The sequence below is a fragment of the Microtus oregoni genome, unplaced genomic scaffold (assembly GCF_018167655.1).
Source record: "Microtus oregoni isolate MIOR12 unplaced genomic scaffold, Mior012 000036F_ref0000092, whole genome shotgun sequence".
Taxonomy (NCBI): Eukaryota; Metazoa; Chordata; class Mammalia; order Rodentia; family Cricetidae; genus Microtus; species Microtus oregoni.
Window position 1 is genome coordinate 14275276 of NW_024543095.1, and position 18415 is coordinate 14293690.

General features: G+C 47.2%; 1 protein-coding gene across 1 annotated transcript in view; it reads right to left on the bottom strand.

Moving 5' to 3' along the window:
* Positions 1–18059, bottom strand: part of Kcng3 (potassium voltage-gated channel modifier subfamily G member 3) — a 46401-nt gene extending 28342 nt beyond the window's left edge. The window contains exon 1 of the mRNA XM_041631167.1: positions 16378–18059. Coding sequence (XP_041487101.1) covers positions 16378–17033 — 656 coding nt within the window. The 5' untranslated portion in view covers positions 17034–18059. The remainder of the gene's footprint in view (positions 1–16377) is intronic.
* Between the last annotated feature and the right edge of the window lie 356 nt (positions 18060–18415).

The following is an 18415-nucleotide window of genomic DNA, read 5'->3' on the forward strand; positions in this document are numbered from 1 at the left end:
GTGCGTGACCTGGAAGTGAAAAGCAGGACCAGGCTCTTTATCTTCCTTTGTGTTCCCTAGCTTTGAGGTGAGCAATTTTGCTCCCTCATAAGCTTCCACAGACACAGAAGGAACGACAGGCCCAATCAGGCCTGGCTCCCAAACCTCCCAAACTATGAATATTTTCTCTCTTTAGGTTGACTGTCTGATATTTATCATAGTAATGGAAAGCTAACAGGCACGAACATACATGTATGAACATACATATAAAGATTTTCATCTCACCATGTAGCACAGGCTTGACTTGATCATTCTGTGTAACCCAGACTACATTTGAATTCATAGCAATCCTCTTGCCTCAGCCTACCAAGTGCTGGAATTACAGACATGTACCATCACACTCAGCTTATAAGCACTTACACATATAATTTATTTTTCTGTATGTATGAAGGAACATGGACATGTCCTGAAACCTGTGTGGCGGTCAGAAGCCCACTGTGGACATCAGCTCTCTCCTTCCACCATGTGGGTTCCAGGGACGAACCGGCACAAGTACCTTTGCCCACTGATCCACCTCCCCAGTCCTTAAATGGATTTCTAATGTACAGAAGTCAGAAGACAGTCACTGCTGTTTCGGGGTATTTGTTTACACTGTGGGAAGATGTGTTATTGTGACTGGTTTAATAAAGAGCTGACAGGCCCCTAGCTAGGCAGGAGAGAACAGGTGGGACTTCCGGGGAGAGAAAGGCAAGATCATTAGTGAGACACAGAGGAAGTCGGGCGTACAGAATAAATGAGAGGCAAAAAGCCAAGTGGGAAAACATAGAGTAATAGAAACAGGTTAATTTAAGTTATAAGAGCTAGTTGGGAACAAGCCAAAGCAAAAGGCCAAAATCTCATAATTAATAATAAGCTTCCACGTCATTATTTGGGGGTGGGTATCCCACAAAAAAGCCCCACTACGCACTGTGGATTTCAGTAGGAAGGAGGCGCCTGGTGGACTTAAAGGGTGTGTGGTGGCGTTTGGTATTCTATAGTCTATACTTGTGTTTGAGCCAGGGACTCTTCTATGCATTTCAGGCAGTTTGGGAACTCAATATGTAGATCAGGCTATCTCTGAACTTGAGGCATTTCTCCTGTCTCAGCCTCTGAGATGCCGGGAAAACATGCTTGCGTGGCCACACCAGGTCTATAATCTGTGTATCTGTGTATCTTCACTCCCTAGAGACTCTCTTATGCGTAATTTCCTCCTCCTCCCCCACTCCACTCTGAGATAGGATCCAAGCATACAAGCTAGCCTCAGACACGTAGTCAAGGCTAACCTTGAACTCCCGAGCCTCTGGTCTCTGTCTTCAGAGTGCTGAGACCACAGACCAGCACGGACATCCCCTTGGTAAAGCATGTTTCTTTTATTTTACACGCCTGACTTATTCTGCTTAAGCTTTGGTAATTGCTATTCAAGAAAAACACGTTTTGACTGGCATAAGAAATTCTTCATTTAAAAAAATGCCTGAATTTTGTTTTACTTTCAAGTCTGTCATATTTAAGAAAAATCCTTCAGAAGATGTACTGTAATAACTTACTACCAACATTTAAATAAATTATACAGGTTAATTGAGAAATTGGAACAATTTGTTTTAAAAACCCATTGTATACTGTACTGTTAACTGGTGAAATTTAATTTGTATCTTTCTAGGGATTGTGAAAAACCTTTTTCATTGAACTTAGTTCTTAAATGACATATATAACAATAACTATCAATTAGGTTCAATTTGGTCTTTCATTTGGCTTTTGTAATATGAGTCAAAATTCCTCGTGCATCATTTATACACCCAAAGACAGAGTGTGCTGTGCAGGGAGAACTGGGTCTCCAGCTAAGCACACTCGGGACCAGGAGCTGGATTCCTCAATGCTCCCCATCCTGTCACCAGCCTCACGGATTGCCCAGCATCTCACCTGAACTGAAGACACTCATTACCTCAATGTGTTCAGAAAAACAAGACAAAAAAAACCCTAAGACCATTCCTGGCATTGTCGGGCACGTGAGGTGAGGCCTACCTCATTTCCTTCACTCGCTCTGCACCACACACAAGGTGCACGAGCAAAGGTGTTCACCATGTGACAGGACGGGAACAAAACTGTGATAATTGTCTTTCTGGGTCTGGGTTACCTCATTCAATATGATGTTTTCTAGCTCCATCGATTTGCCTGCAAATTTCAAGATGTCATTTTTTTCTGCTGTATAGTACTTCAGTCTGTAAATGTATCACATTTTCCTTATCCATTCTTCAGTCGAGGAACATCTAGGTGGTTGCCAGGTTCTGGCTATGACAAACAATGTTGTTATGAACATATCTGAGCACATATCCTTGTGCTATGTTTGAGCATCCTTTGGATATATACCCAAGAGTGGTATTGCTGGGTCTTGGGGAAGGTTGTTTCCTAATTTTCTGAGAAATCACCACACTGATATTCAAAGAGGCTGTATCAGCTTGTATTCCCACCAGCAATGCAGGAGTGTTCCTTTTACCCCACAACCTTTCCAGCATAAGTTGTCATCAGTGTTTTTGATCTTGGCCATCCTTACAGGTGTAAGATGGAATCTGAGTTGTGTGCTGGTCTCTTTGATACGCGGCATGAGTTCCTCTGCAGCACAGCTATGTGTCGTCTGGGACTGCACATAGAATACACCAATGGGCCGAGTGATGCAGATTACAGAATGCTGACAGGGCTGGATGTGGGGTTGAGGCTGGCCTGGAACTCACCCTGTAGCCTAGGCTAACCTCACACCCTCAGCCCTCCTACCTCAGCCTCCAGGGTGCTGGAACCACAAGCTCACGTCACCATGGCCAGGAATTCACCTTCAAGATTGAATTTTATCAATAGCAACAAATACTGCCCACTGGTCTCCTCAAACACTTACCTCATTCATTTCAGAGAAAATAATCTGCTCCACATTCAACCCTGGAAAAATGGGGAGTATCAGGGTATCAGTAGTATTCCTGACTACAGTAATTACAGCTATGAGGTAGCGACGAAAATAATCTTATGGTTGGGGTCCCCACAACCAGAGGAACTATATTAAAGGGGAACAGCATTAGGGAGGGGGGACGCACTGCACTAAGGTATCTTAAGGGCCCTAAAATCATAAACTTCCAACACGTTGCTAAAGTGCCTGCCCTGATTTACCAGGACCTAGTCCATGAATTCAGGGTTTGGTCGCCCATCCCCTCTGCACTCACCACACATTTACCAGCACAGGGTACATGTGAACTCAGGGTGCAGCAATCAATTGTGACTGTACCCACTGTACCCCGCCATCTCACAGTCTACTCCTACACAGTGAACCTCCGAGGTGTCAGAGACAGAACCCGGGCATAAATATCTTGACAGAGGAACGTTAGAAATGAGGGGAGGGGAGGGGGATGAATATGATCAAAGAGCTTGGCGGATGTGTATGAAACTCTCAAGTTCTCAATAGTTGAATCAAAATAGAAGGGAGGGACGGAGGGACGGATGGACAGACAGAGGGAGGGAGAGAAAGGGAGAGGGGGAGGGAGGGAGAGAGGAAGGGAGGAGAGAGAAGCTATGGCCTTCTTGGGCTACATAGAAACTTCCAGGTCAGCCTAGACAACTTAGCAAGACCTTATCTCAAAATAAAAACAAAACAAAAAGCCAGCATGAAGCTGAGCATAGTGACATACACCTTTAATCCCAGCACTTGGGAGGCTAGAGGCAGGTGGATATCTGTGAGTGCAATATCAGCCTGGCTTATATAGCGAGTTCCAGGACAGCCAGAGCTACATAGTGAGACTCTGTTTCAAAAAAAAATCATATATGTGTGTGTGTGTGTGTGTGTGTGTGTTGTGTGTGTGTGTGTGTGTGTGTGTGTGTGTGAATCAGGCAAACCTTGACTGAATAGAGTAATTGCCAGCTGAGAATGTGATTTCCCTTTACCAAGCACAGAGTGTAGATAAAGTCCTCAGTCCACCCCAACTAGGACTGGATAATAAGTTTCGGTAAAGAGAAAGCGGAACAATTTGGGGGTCAGGATGCCTCAGTAGGATCCAAGGGCAGCAGCTGACACCAGAATCACGAGAAACAACCGTTAGTCATTAATCTTCAGACACCCAAAAAGATGGAGCAATTGCTATGCTGATTTCTACAAAGTGGGAAACTAGGGCCCAGAGAAGCACTGTGCCTGAGAACTCTCGGCTGGACACAGAGGAAAAAGTACAAGCTTGGGCCAGGCCTGGTGGTAAAAGTCTGCTCTCCTATCTGAGGCTGGCTGGATGATCACAGGTCCTGCCTCAGTGGGCTGCTACAGAGCTCAGGACCACCTGAGGTAACCCAGTAAGATTCTGTCAAAATAATAAAAATAATAATAATAAAAGATTTAGGCATACAACTCAAAGGTAGAACTCTTACCTAGCATGTGTGAGCCCCCGGGCTGAAGAATGCTGAATTACTAAATGTGTGAACTCAGATCTGAGTGAGGTCATCATTTCAGAAGGCGGCGGGGGGGGGGGGGGGTGACACTTCCTCTGTAGGTAGCCAGGTTGTCTCTTTGGGGGCTTGCTTTTTGAGACAGAGTCACACATAGCCAAGGTTGACCTTGAACTTGATCTCCTGATCCTTTTGCCTCTGTCTCCCAAGTGCTGGGCTTATGGTCATGCACCATCATGTGACCTGAAGGTCACATTATTACAACTGCTCGATTTGCCAGACAGTGCACAATCAATCACCATAGCTGCTTTTCAATGAAACCTTAGACACAGACACTGAAATCTGAATGCCTTACAATGTGGAGTAGTTTGAATGTAACTGGCCCCCATAATCTCATAGGGAGTGGCATTAGGAGGCGTGGTTTTGTTGGAGTGGGTATGGTCTTGTTGGAGGCAGTGTGTCGCTGTTGGGGGCAGGCTCGAAGGTTTCCTATGCTCAGGATGCTGCCTAGCACCTCAGTCAACTTCCTGTTGCAAGACGTAGGGCTCTCAGCTACTACTCCAGCACCACGTCTGTCTGCATGCCGCCATGCTCCCCGCCATGATGATAATGGACTAAACTTCTAACTGCAAGCAAGTCTGTTAAATGTTTTCTTTATATGAGTTGCCATGGTCATGGTGTCTCTACAGCAAGAGAAACCTTAACTAAGATAAAATGTTAAGTCACAAAATACGTCGGAATTTTGTTTCTGGTTTGTTTTTCAAAGTGTCTGCAGGCTTTTATTTGAGACACTGCTTCTGCCTGAAGCCTTACAAGTTTATACGCCAAGAGACCTAGCTTTTCTTTTTCTATTTAAAAATCCAACCAGTGAGCTGGGTGTGGTGGAATGCACAGAAAATTTGAGCATATTTTATGCTTCTATAAACTCACAACCAAACCATATGATTAAAATAGCATGGACTGCCATTTGTCTGTGCATGGGTTCAGGTCACACTGTAGAAAACAATAATCATTAAGTCATCCATTCCTCTGTGTGTGTGTGTGTCTGTGTGTGTGTGTCTGTGTGTGTGTCTGTGTGTGTGTGTGGGGGGGGGAAGGACAGACAATAAGACATTGCCTAAGAATTGGAAAAACAGTGAGTTCAAGGCCAGTCTGGTCTACGGAGCTATTTCTAGTACTGCCAGGACTACACAAAGAAACCCTGTCTCTCGAAGAACAAAATAAAACAAAACAAAGAAAAGAATTGGAAAGCTAAAGCCAAGAAAGTTTAAAATCTACTTTAGGGCTGGTGTACACACACACACACACACACACACACACACACGTATGTTATTGGAGCTACTACTTCCCATTACTTGGTGAATTTGCCCCCAGGCCCACATGTATCGGGGACCCCTCTGGCTTGATCACTCATTAAACAGTGAATACAATTCTCGCCTATGAGGTAGGTCTGCCCCCATGCTAAGGGTCTATGAGAAGGGTCTAGCAGAGAGAAGTTCAGGCCGTGGATGGTGAGCGGAGAATCAGAGGCCATTTTCCAAACTGTATGACTGAAACCATCTTGTTGAAACAGTCTCAGGCAAGTGCTCACTGAGTGACTCACTGAGTGTATGAGCACACTCATACACTGGACTACTACCCAGACATTAGAAAGAACAAGCGTAGTAGGCCATGGTGTCGTAGACCTATAACCCCAGTACTAGGGAGGCAAATGGTCAGGATTTCATGGTCAATCTGAGCTATTCTGCCAAATTCCATTAAGAACGAAAGGAAAGAAGAGGCAAAAACGAACTGATATGGACAGAGTTCCAAGATGCATTGTTAAGTGAAAAAAAAAGAAAAGAAAATTCTTGGGGGCCAAAGAGATGGCTCGGCAATTGAGGGTGTGTACTGCCCTTGCAAAAGCCCCATGTTTCTTCCCTGCACCCACATCAGGCAGTTCCCAACCACCTCCAACTCCAGTTTCAGGGAATCTATGTTTCTTGCTTCTGCAGCTGTCTGCACAGACCCATACATACACACACACACACAGACACACACAGACACACACACACACACAGAATTCATTTTTAAGAGAAAACTACTGAATAAGATTATAGGGTAACCCCAGTTATGAATATTTTTACCATATGTATAATATACACTCTTATCTATGCATATGTTTACATGCATGTGTGCATATCTATGTGTGTAGTGCATGGAAAATTCCTGAAAGAATATTCAGATACAGGAAGTGGAACAGAGGATCAAGAGTTCAAGGTCATCCTCAGCTACAGGAGGTTTAAAGCCAGCCTGGCCTACAAGAGAGAGAGGTCGGGAAGAGTACCCAGGAACTTCATGGAGCCTGAGGAAAATGGTACATGGTATTGCTTGACATTCTACATCCCCCAAACACATGTGGGTGACATTTTCATTAAAAATGATAAACAAAAATAGCATTTAAAATTATTTGCTCACCAAAGTGAGAAAAAAAAACCCTTTATTAGAAAAAAAGGCATTGACAAAATAAACTTTCCACAGAATGGTCTAACTGGCAGCAGACATAAAAACCCTCCCCACACTTGAAAGTTCAGGGGGAAAGAAGAGGGTTTAACTGAGGCCCTGGGTTATGTCCAATCTTATCAGAGATCTATTAATTACCAGTTGAAAAAAATAACCGTCTTATCTGCCGCGTGAAAGCCTGGAGACCTTCCATCTGCAATTTCAATACTGCTCTTATTTTTTAACATAGTCCAAAGCCCATTGGGTTTATGTAATATTGAACACAAAGGCAGGGAAAAAAAACACAATTGATTTTTAAATTTCCATCACCTCGCTGCTTCGTTTTGACTCCTGAAATTTTCTTAACAGGGGCTTAAAGCAACACGAGAAAGTTAAACACTTTAGAAGCTCCTCAAATTCTTAGCACCACGGCGGAGCAATACAAATAAAAGATCAAAATCCCCACATGAAGCAACTGCAACAAAGAACGGCTAAAGAATAGATCAAAATTATCATAAGGCTTTGCAATGCCAAACTGATTAAAAACTCGGAGTCATCCTACTGCGTCTGACGGAGAGGACCCGAGCCCACAGATAAAGGGAGCAGGCACAGCTATTATACTGGACCTGCCTGACAGAAGTAGCTATCAAAGGGTATATTTTTTTTTTATAAAAACAGCCACTAACGTTTAATAATTTTTTCACATTTCTTAAAAAGGATTTATTTACTTTTAGTTTACATGTATGAGTGTTTTTGCATATATATATATATATATATATACACACACGCATACATACACACACACATATGCCTGTGTTCCACACGCATGCAGTTCCTTGGAAGCCAAAAGAGAGTGTGAGATCCCCTGGAACTGGAGCTGCAGATGTCTGTGAACCATCAGGTGGATGCTGAGAGCAGAGCCAGGTCTTCTAGAGCACCAAGTGCTCTTAACCACCGAGTCATCTCTCCAGCCTGGGGTCTCAGGGCATAATCAGGGTGCTCTCAGATCGGCAGTCTTTCTGCTCAGCTCTCTGAGTGCTGGAATTTGTGCATGCGCCACCACAACAGGCAGAAGCTTAGTAATCTTACAGGGTAACTTCTCTATACGATACAGTGCCTAAGAGAACAGGAATCTCAACTCTAGCTAGCAGACAAAACTGCCTGGAGAATCTACTCTATCTAATCACTCTGATAAAGCGAGAAAAGCACGCTACCAAAGATGAATTAGTTATACTCCATTTGTTCATCTGGGGGCCTGTGAGTGTTCACACCACAGAGCTTTGCTAAGATGTCATGGCCCTCTCCCGAGTCGGCTACAGTCATACAGCAGGGGAAATGCTCTCTGATTCTGATTTTCTGATCCACCTTCTGGGGTGCTCCTCATGATATCCCCAAAGAGGAAGCAGACCCCATAGAAAAGAACTGTATTTGGTGCTCAGTATGTGTGGGCTGGAGTGGTGAGACCAGAGGCACCATGATGCCTGCAGGTCTGAGGACATCTTCACCCAGTCACATCTGATTCCTTCCTAGTCCAGGGAACCCTTACATTATGAAGGTCCCCAAGGCCAGGTAAGATGGACTGGCCAGTGATACTCTTGACAAGAGTTAGGAGGTGGAGCCTATGAGAAAGGAATTAGGCCCCTGGGGTAGGATACTTGAATGGGCTGTTGGGACCCTGGCTCCTTCCTACTTTGCTTCCTGGACACGAAGTGTGCGGTGTCCCATGCCTTGTGCTCCAGCCAAGATGGGCTGCACTGCCATTGCCCCAAAGCAACAGGACCAAAAGACCATGGATTGAACCCTAGGAGCCATAAGTCAAGATAAACCATCCTTCCTTGCAAGTTGCTCCTGTTGGGTATTTTCTCAGTGATGGAAAGTTGATACACCTGCCCTAGGAGATGTCGTAAAAAATACATCACTGATCCAAGTCCAATCCCTTCTCACCTTCTCCAGAACAGTGTTCCTAGGCAGAGGCTCACCTTCCTGCCTGACAGGTCTTAGAGTATCTGTCTGTTGTTGATCCCTAAGGAGCTGGGGACATGGCTTAGCAGGTACTTGGCAACATGCATGAGGCCCCTGGGCTTAATCACAGATATATATAAAAAGTCAAAAACATCAGAACATATATGTTCCTTTTGAAAACCTCCAGGGGGCTGGAGAGATGGCTTAGCGGTTAAGAGCACTTGTTCTTACAGAGGACCTGGTTTTGATTCCCAGAATCCACCTGATAGCTCATAAACACCCATAGGTTCAATACCAGGGATCCCATGTCCTTTTCTGACTTCCACAGGCACCAGACATGCATATGGTGCACAGACATACATGAAGGCAAAACATGCATAAAATAAAATACATAAAACAAAAATAAAAACAACAAAAAAGACACACTTCCGTGCCTGAAGAGATGGCTCAGTGGTTAAGAGTACTCACTGCTGTTCTTTCAGAGGACCCAGGTTCAATTCCCAGCCCTTACATAGCAGCCCACAACTACCTGGAATTCTCACACAGACATAGACGCAGACAGAACACCAATATATATAAAATAAAAATAAATTATTTTTAAAAAATTTCCAAAGTTTGTGTCATGCTTGTAAGAAAACGCAAGCTCCTTCCACACAGGGGGGCTCCTCTGCTCTGTCAACTTCTTCCACACATTTGTACTGGGAATAAATTCCAGTCCAGCAGATGGGCAGTTCTTCTATAAGCCAGGTCCTCTGCCTTCTCAAAACCTTTGCATTCACTACTGTTCCTGCCCAGAACCCCCTTCCCTCCAGTTTCCCACGGCTCTGTCTGCCCAGGATTCAAGGTCACCTTTTGCAATCTGAAATTCTCGGGCATTGGTTTACTGTTTTCTGTCTCCCCACCCTACTATCTGTCTAGAAAGTTCGATGAGACTAGAAACCCCACCTCATGAACCTGTGCACCCATGGCCTGCTAGTCACAGAAACTTACGCAGTGACGGATGCTCAGAATCCCCTCACACACACCCAGAAAACGTTTTGCCCAGGCTGGCCCAGAGTCAGCCTCATGATAATTTGTTTTAACTATCATCTATTTTTTCCTCAATTAACAGCAAAAATCTGCTTGAACACTAGGCAGTGCTCTGTGAGAACAATAGGCCGTGGTGGTTGTCTTTTTTTTCCTCTTTTTTTTTTTATTGATTTTTATTGAGCTCCACATTTTTCTCTGCTACCTTCCCTGCCTCTCCCCTCCTCCTTTCAGTCCTCCCTCCCCCCAAGGTCTCCTTGCTCCTAATTTACTCAGGAGATCTTATTTTTTTCTACTTCCCATGTAGATTAGATCTATGTAAATCTCTCTTAGTGTTCTCACTGTTGCCTAAATTCTCTGGGATTGTGGTTTGTAGGCTGTTTTTCTTTGCTTTATGGTTAAAAACCACCTATGAGTGAGTACATGTGATAATTGTCTTTCTGAGTCTGGGTTACCTCACTCAAAATAGTGTTTTCTAGCTCCATCCATTTTCCTGCAAAGGTGGTTGTCTTTTACCAAGGGTCTTAGAGAACAAAGTATTTCAATTCATAAAGAATGAATCCACAACTTTATCCCAACAGCTCTTTAACCTGTGTGGCAGTTTGAAAGAAAATGGTATTCAAGGGGAGCGGCACTATTAGGAGGTGTGGCTTTTTTGGAGTAGGTATAGCCGAAGGAACTATGTCACTATGGAGGTAGGTTTTAAGGTCTTCCTTGGTCAAACCTGATTTTTCTTAACACATAATGAATCCACAGGCCCTCATTTCCTGTGGAAGCAAAAGCAAAACCCTCTTCTCCAAAGTAACATGCCTTTTGACTTAAAATTTAAAGTCAAAGCATAATATATATATATATATAGATAGATAGAGAGAGAGAGAGAGAGAGAGGTTTAATCCAGCAGCATTTATAATCAAATGTCTTCTAGCAGCTTTCGCTCCTTCCTCAGTCATCAAACAATTTAAAGAAAACACAATAACACAGAGTATCCAGACTCTCTGTATTTTTCATCGTTACGTGGCTTTACTTTAACCTCTATTTCTTTTATTTTTATTTTTAATTTTTGGCTTCTTGAGACAGGCTTTCTCTGTGTATCTTTGGCTGTCCTGGAATTTATTCTGTAGACCAGGCTGTCCTTGAACTCATAGAGATCTGCCTGCCTTTGCCTCCCAAGTGTTGGGATTAAAGGTATGAGCCGCTATACCCAACTACTCTCTCTTTTTTTTCTTTTTTCTTTTAAGGACTTTATCCTTTTTTTTTCTTTTCCAAGCCTACATATATTTTTTAACACACTGTAAATTGTCTAGAGGCTTTTTTGTCTGAAACTATCTTTACTGTATCTCTCTTTTAATTTGCTGAGCGATATGGCTAGGATTAAAGCCGTGGCTTTGACAGCTGGATCCAGCCCATTCCTTAGCTTTCTGGGATTCTACCCTCATGGCAGAGGTACTGGCCAGAGCCATGTTTATTGCCACAACTCTATGGCATTTCAAGGTCCCTGCCACACCAAAAACGCACAGCCAGCTTTTCATCAACACCAGTTAAGTGTTTTGTAGCAGAACCTCTTTAAAGAGCTGCAAGGTTTTGTAGCTAAAGTTGAGTCAGGAAGCTTCTCTTAAATGAGAGTATTTGCCTCTACCAAAGAGAGCAAGCCCGAGAAATTGCTGCTACCAAGAAGCCATGTTTAATGCTGTTATTTTGTGTGTAGAATTAGTTCCCAAGCTCTCTCAGGTTCTCTGTGGATGCAGCTGTCCACATGTTGGTCACCATCTGTTGACAGGGGTTTCTGTCCTGCCCGGTTCCCACAGTCGTTAAGTCCCAAAGAAATCACACAGTGGTCTACATTAATTGTAAACTGATTAGCATATTAACTCAGGCTTCTTATTAACTCTTATAACTTACATTAGCCCATAATTCTTGTCTGTGGCTTGGTACCTTTTTCGGCGAGGCAGTCACATCTTGCTTGCTCTGTGTCTGGCTTCCTCTCTGTCTGGGTGATGACTGTAGACTGCAACTTCTCTCTTCCCAGAATTACTGTTGCCCCGCCTCTACTTCCTGCCTGGTCGCCTGCCTCTACTTTCTGCCTGGCTACTAGCCAATCAATGTTTAGTTAAAATACAAGTGATAGGGTACAGACCATTATCCCACAGCACTCCGTCTCAAAAATCGAAAAAAGGTGGAAAGTGACTGAAGAAGGCATCTTACATCAATTTTTGGTTTCTACACGCACACACACCTGTGTACACACCTGTACATACACTTCTGAACACATAACCTGCACATGTGTGTGCACACACACACCTGTACACACCCACACAAATCTCTGTGTGTGCACATTTCACTCCCCCCGGCCAGGTATGGTAGTACACACACACCTGTACACACACACATACATGCTTAAACACACCTGTGTGTGTGCACCATCCAACTTCCAAGCTAAGTATGGGGTACTACAAACCCACACCCGTACACACACATGCACAGCCACACACATCTGTGTGTGCACCTTCCACCCCCCTAAGCCAGGTATGGTAGTACACACCCACACACCCACACCTCTGTGTGTGTGTACATTCCACCCCCTTCCAAGTCAGGTATGGTAGTACACACCCACACACACCCACACCCCCCCCCACACCTCTGTGTGTGTGCACATTCTACCCCCTCCCAGCCAGGTATGGTAGCACAGGCCTGTAATCCCAGCATGTGGGAGGTCAAGTTAAGCAGGAAGACGAACACCTTAAAGTGTATCCTTGGATACAATCGAATCTCAAGCCACCCTGGGCCACAGGAGATGCTGTCTCAATATCCAGCTACCCCAAGCCCCCTAAGGAAGGGAAAGCATGTTCCGAGCTGGCATGTTACACACCTGTGATCTCAGGACTAAGGAGGTTGAGTCAGGAAAATTGTTGGTTTAGGCAACGTAAGATTGTCTTGAAAATAAGATGGCAGGGGGAGGGGGGCTGGAGAGATGGCTCAGTGGTTAAGAACACTGGCTGTTCTTCCAGAGGATCCTGTTTCAATTCCCAGCACCCACGTGACAGCTCACAACTGTCTGTAACTCCAGTTCCAGGGGATCTGACAGCCTCTCACAGAGTATATACAGTCGGAACACCAGTGCACATTAAATAAATAAATCTTTTTTAAAAATGGTGGTGGGGGGATATGAATGAGTTTACCTGCCTCCAAGGACTTTTCTTCAAATCTAGCATAGGAGCTACAATGTGTTTACAAGGAAATGCCATCTAGGAAGGTCGTGACAAATGACATATAAACAGTACAAACTAGCAACCTCTCAGGGTTGGGAGGGAACATCTCCCCATAAAGGCTTTGAAGAGAACCTAAGTTGAGCCTGAATGATCATTTCATGGGGTTGGCAACTGCACTGTGAGGGGCACGGAGGCATCTTGGGGACAAATGATCAGGACAGACTCGACAGAGAAGAGGTACTGAGTGTTCCCAGCTCCCGGAATCAGCCTGGCCTGGGGCTTCCATCTTTACACTGCTCTGAAGAATCTCACTTCTTCCTCGTATAGTCCAGAGTTGTTATTTGGTCTCTATTCTCACAAGCTCTTGAACCCCTAGCGAAGACTTCCGAACTCTTTTTTGTTTTTGCAGGGTTGGGGATCGAACCCAGGGGCTTTTGTACAACTGAACTAACGTCCCCAGCCCCCTGCTCCTTTCGGGGGACAGGGTCTTACTGTGATGTAGCTCAGGTCTCCCTATGATGGATCACAGGCTCCAGCTCCTGACCCTTCTGCACTGAACGCGAGTGGAAGAATGACAGCTGTGTGCCTCCACGCCTAGTCATCTTTCCTGGGTCCAATCTCCTCCCTCTCCAACCACGGTACATACTTAACACATTCTCTACTTTCTACAGATAAGGCCTCGGCACAGATGACACAAACCAACCGAGAGGTAGCCATGGCTGCAAAGTAGAGTTCTTCACATTATTCAAACATACTCTCCAGCCACCTCACGCGCTATCACTGGATTCTCACTCCCTAAACATAACATACAAGTTTCATGCCTATGCCCACGCTGTTCCTTTTGCTGGAAAACTCTATTTTGTTCTCAAGCAAGACACAGGATGGTGCAGGTTGCATAAACCAGTTTATATAAGTGACACCCCCCTGCCAGTGTCGGACAGTGCACCACTTTTCGAGGATGGCTTGTTTCCACCCTCCGTGACCTTGAAGGCTTTCTCAGAATAACTCAACTCTTGGAAACCCATTGTGCCTCTGAGTTCTGCATCAACTTTTCTTCACAAGAAAGTTACAGTATTTGGAAGTCACAGCTGCAGCGAGTGAGCAAGTGGAATACTCAAGTGACAGATTGTGATGAGATGAAACAAGATTGGTGAGCTGGGAGGCCGCGCCATAAATAAGTAGCGGACACTTGCCTAGCAGGTTACCGTTAATGGCACGTCTCCAAGGGGAAGGAGGTGACTTTGGCTTTACTTAGTGGATTCCTGGTCAAAGGAGCAAAAGGATATAGCCTCACGGTAGCTGCCACAGGCTGGCAGGGACTGAGAGACTATAAAATGCCAGCGGAGGCTTCCTGTGCCAAGTGCGACATCCTCATCCGTGTGATCTGGGATTACAGACACTGGCTTTCTTATACCTACACTCCCAGGGAAAACCTTAAAACTGGGCCATTAAGGCAAGAAAAACATGCATTTGCCTGAAATATCTGTGTATCTAGGAAACAGTTTGACTTGAATAATTATATACGTACTTAAGATACGTATACACAAATAAGCCTTACTCTATCTTTCTCCCTTCCTTTGCAGCCCCTTCCCCCATCTCTGCCGCTTCCGTTCCTGGTTTCTCTTTTTATCTAAAATCAGTATTCAGTCTAATGCTTTACATGAATGATCTTTCTCCCCCAAAATCCCCCCTTCCTTCAAAAAAAAAAAAGTAACCACTCACTGAGTTCCCTGTTCTAGCTTACTTCTCTCAATGTAGTCAACTCCCTCAAAATCTGTATTTATCAGACAGCCCTCCTGTTTGCTTTGCTGATGAGCTCGGTCCACCACTAACCTTTGAATTCTGTATCTGTTGATGAATAATTTCAAAGCCGGTCAACTCAGGGCTCATTTTTTATGACGTTCCCCAACACAAAAAATCAAGGTCACTTTATTTATTCAAAGAAGTTAATTTCATTGTCTTTTTGGGGCACCAAGGAAATAATTCCTATCTGTCATGTGAAAACAGAACCAAACACACAAAACATTATAATGAGTTTCCTGATTTACTTCTTTTCCAAGCATCGATCTTGGATTTCACACCCAGGTGGCATACTGGTAATGGTCTCTGCTACTAGCCCCTTGTAGTTACTCCTAAGATGCATACAGAAAGCTCCACTCCCTAGAGGAAGAGTATTCTCCAGAAGCTATCCACTGCTGGACAAACAAACACCAGGGTCTCTAGCACACCCAGACCCATCAGGAAGACTCCGGGGTGCAACCTGGACTTCAGAGTGAATGGAGGGAAAAAAAATTAAAACAGAAAGTGACTGGAGAGGGGGAACCTTCAAAGAACTCTTAACAAAGGGTAAAAGAGATTGCACAGTTTGGGTTTTATGCCCAAAATGGCCGTCTCCTCTGAAAGTCCAACTTTAGTCTGCTTATTCCTCCCACCAAATATGCAAAATAAACTCACTTGTTCTAAAAACAGAAACGTGTTATCGCCATTAAGAGGTAAGTACGAACCCAGGAAAGATTCAAGTATTTTCCTTTCATCCTAGTAAGGGAGGGTGGGGGTGGGGGAGACACTTAACTACTGAATCCTGCTTCTGGGTTTGGGGAAGTTTCAGTTTTTCTTCTCTCCCAAAGTAATGGCTATTTTTGTTTTCTTCCCCACACTGAAGACCCTTTGAATGAAACCGTAAATCTTTAATACCACACAGTGGACAGGAATTTGCCAGGCCCGTAACTTGGTCAGAAAGAAGGGAGGAAAAGGGCACGGACATCCATTATTCAGAGTCTAAAGCTCAATTAGCCTCCTTCAGAATTCGGCAATTCCATCCCAGCACACATTATGCCAAGGCTGTGCAGAATATATGGGCAGTACAGCAGACCACATTTCTACGGAACGAGACATCATCTTTTCAAACACCACCCGTATTGGCACATATTTCAAAGTGCTCTTAGCTCAAAATGAATTATCGCGTAAATTATTGCATATTAGCAATAAAAGTTTAGGGAATCTAGTTAGAAGATTGCTATTTGCTTAGAATTAAACTACAAAGCCTGGGGGTTTTACCCTAAAAGGTGAGGTCCAAGCACACCCTGGCTGTGCCTGGGAAAGAGGGGCGGGGTTGGGGACCCATACATCACTGGGTTGGAGCGCCAGGGGTCTCCTGGGGCAGGAACAAGCCTGGCAGGGTCACCAGGCAGACAGGACGGAGACTGGACGGACAGCACGGACGAACGAACGGACGGGACGGGACGGACTGGACGGGCAGAGTAGCAGTGCGTCCTACCCGGAGGGCTCCCTCCCAGGGCCGGCGGAGTACCTGCTCCGGTCATCCAGGCTGCGGTTGTCGGCGGCCGCTGCGCGCCAGTCGGGCAGCGTGCTGGCGCACAGCACCACCATGGAGACGATCACGAACACCACGGACACGCTGGCCAAAATCTGCGCGGCCAGCGACGACGTGGGCTCCTCGAAGGTGCGCCGCATGCGCTCCAGCCAGCGCCGGGAGGGAGCCGCCTCGGACCCGGCCGGGCGAGCCTGCTCGCGGCCCGGCTCGTCTGCCGCGTGGAAGGTGTGGGTGTCGGACATGCGGTCGTCTAGGCGCCGCTGGCAACAGTACTCCAGGTGCGCGCCCTCCAGGCCCCAGTAGATCATCTCGTTGTAAAAGGAGAGCTCGCACATCCGCGGCGCGAAGCGCAGCTTCCCGTGGCCGCGCACGTACAGCAGGATGAAGCCGAAGGCCTCCGAGTGCCGGTCGAAGAAGTACTCGTTGCGCTCCCGGTCGTAGTCGTCGCACACTTCGAGCACGTCGCGCTCCGAGCGGCAGCCGTGCAGCCGGCTCACGCGGCGCAGCGGGAAGTCCTTGAGCAGCTCCCGGGACAGCGAGTACCGGGCGCCGCCCACGTTCAGCACCACCGAGGCCGCCCCGCCGCGCCCGAAGGTCATGGCTGGCCGCCCCGGGGGCCTGCCCACCGAGCGCACGGGGTGGCCGCGCCGTCGGGGCCCGCGCTCCCCAGGGGCTCGCGCCCCGCGCCGCCTGGATCCCCCCGCGGTGTCACTGCCGCCGCCCCGCGCTCCGGGGTTCGCTCTTCGAGAGTCCCGGTGGGTGTCCGCGGCTCCAGGCGGTGCCGGCCTCCCGGAGGGCGCGCGGTAGCCAAGGCGCCGTGGGCAGGGCTCCCCGGTCCCTGATGCACGCAGCCCGGCAGCCGTCCAGAGGCGAGAGGCAAAGTGAGCGGGCTCAGCGGCGGCGAGGAGCGGGCTCCGGGAGCCGGGGGCGGGGCCTCCCTCACCGTCCTCCCTCGCCGTCCTCCTCCTCGCCCGCCGGCTCCGCGCGCTCCTCTGCTCCCTCCGCGCGCACCTCCTGCCTGCCCGCGCCCGCCCGCACCTCCCGGCTCGCTCGGGCTGGGATTCCCCGGCGCCCCGCCCCGGACCTCGGGCTCCCCGCCTCGTGACGCCGTGCGCCCCCGCCCGCAGTGGCCGGGAGGGCTGCGTGGGGCGTAATGCTGGCTGCGGGGAGCCCCGGGGCCATCGGGATGACCTGCACACCTCTCTCAGGTTCCTTTAAACCGTCCTCGAAAGGAGGGGCGGGAAGGAGGGGTGCAGAGGTGAGGACCAAGGTGCGAGATTGGGAGTAGGGAGCAGACGGCGTCTGGATGAGCCATTGCCAGAGACTGTTCGGTACCCGGGTCGGCTTCTAAGGCCGCCCTGAAATATTTCTCAAAGCAAGCAACCTAGTCGCGGCTTTGCTTGCCGACTTTGCGCTTCCTTTCCGCGCGTGGGGCGCCCCACGTGCGGTGCGCTCCGAAGGCGGCCGCGCACCCAGCCCCTCAACCCCCACCCGCTCCACGCGCGACTCCAGAGGCCGGCGGACCCGCCCCGGCTCCCTTCTCTTTTCCAGCCTCAGGTCCTGAAAGGGAGCCTACATCGCTCTCACGATGCCTCTCGTGGAGTGGGGTGGCAGTCCGGAGAGAATCTTTCACTGGCAAAACCCAGAATGTCTCATTGCATCGGTCTTGCATTCTCCTTTTCATGCTGTCTCGTTGTCCAGTCCTCCCCTCCCCCCTTGCACCCCCGTGCGACTGCGGCACCGACCCTCCAAAAGCAGAGACGGTCTTAAAGCTTGGTGAAACCAACCACACTCTGCAAAGCCAAGGGGAGTGGGGTTCGACTTGGCAGACATTATTTCAAACAGCAGTTCACACATCCGACACCGGCAGCCCAGCCCGTCAAAGGCAAGAAACACGTGAGTTGTATGTAATGGAGATGATGTTAGGATGCAAAACAAACACTGGAAGAAAAAATATATAAGGGTGAAGGGGTAGGATTCG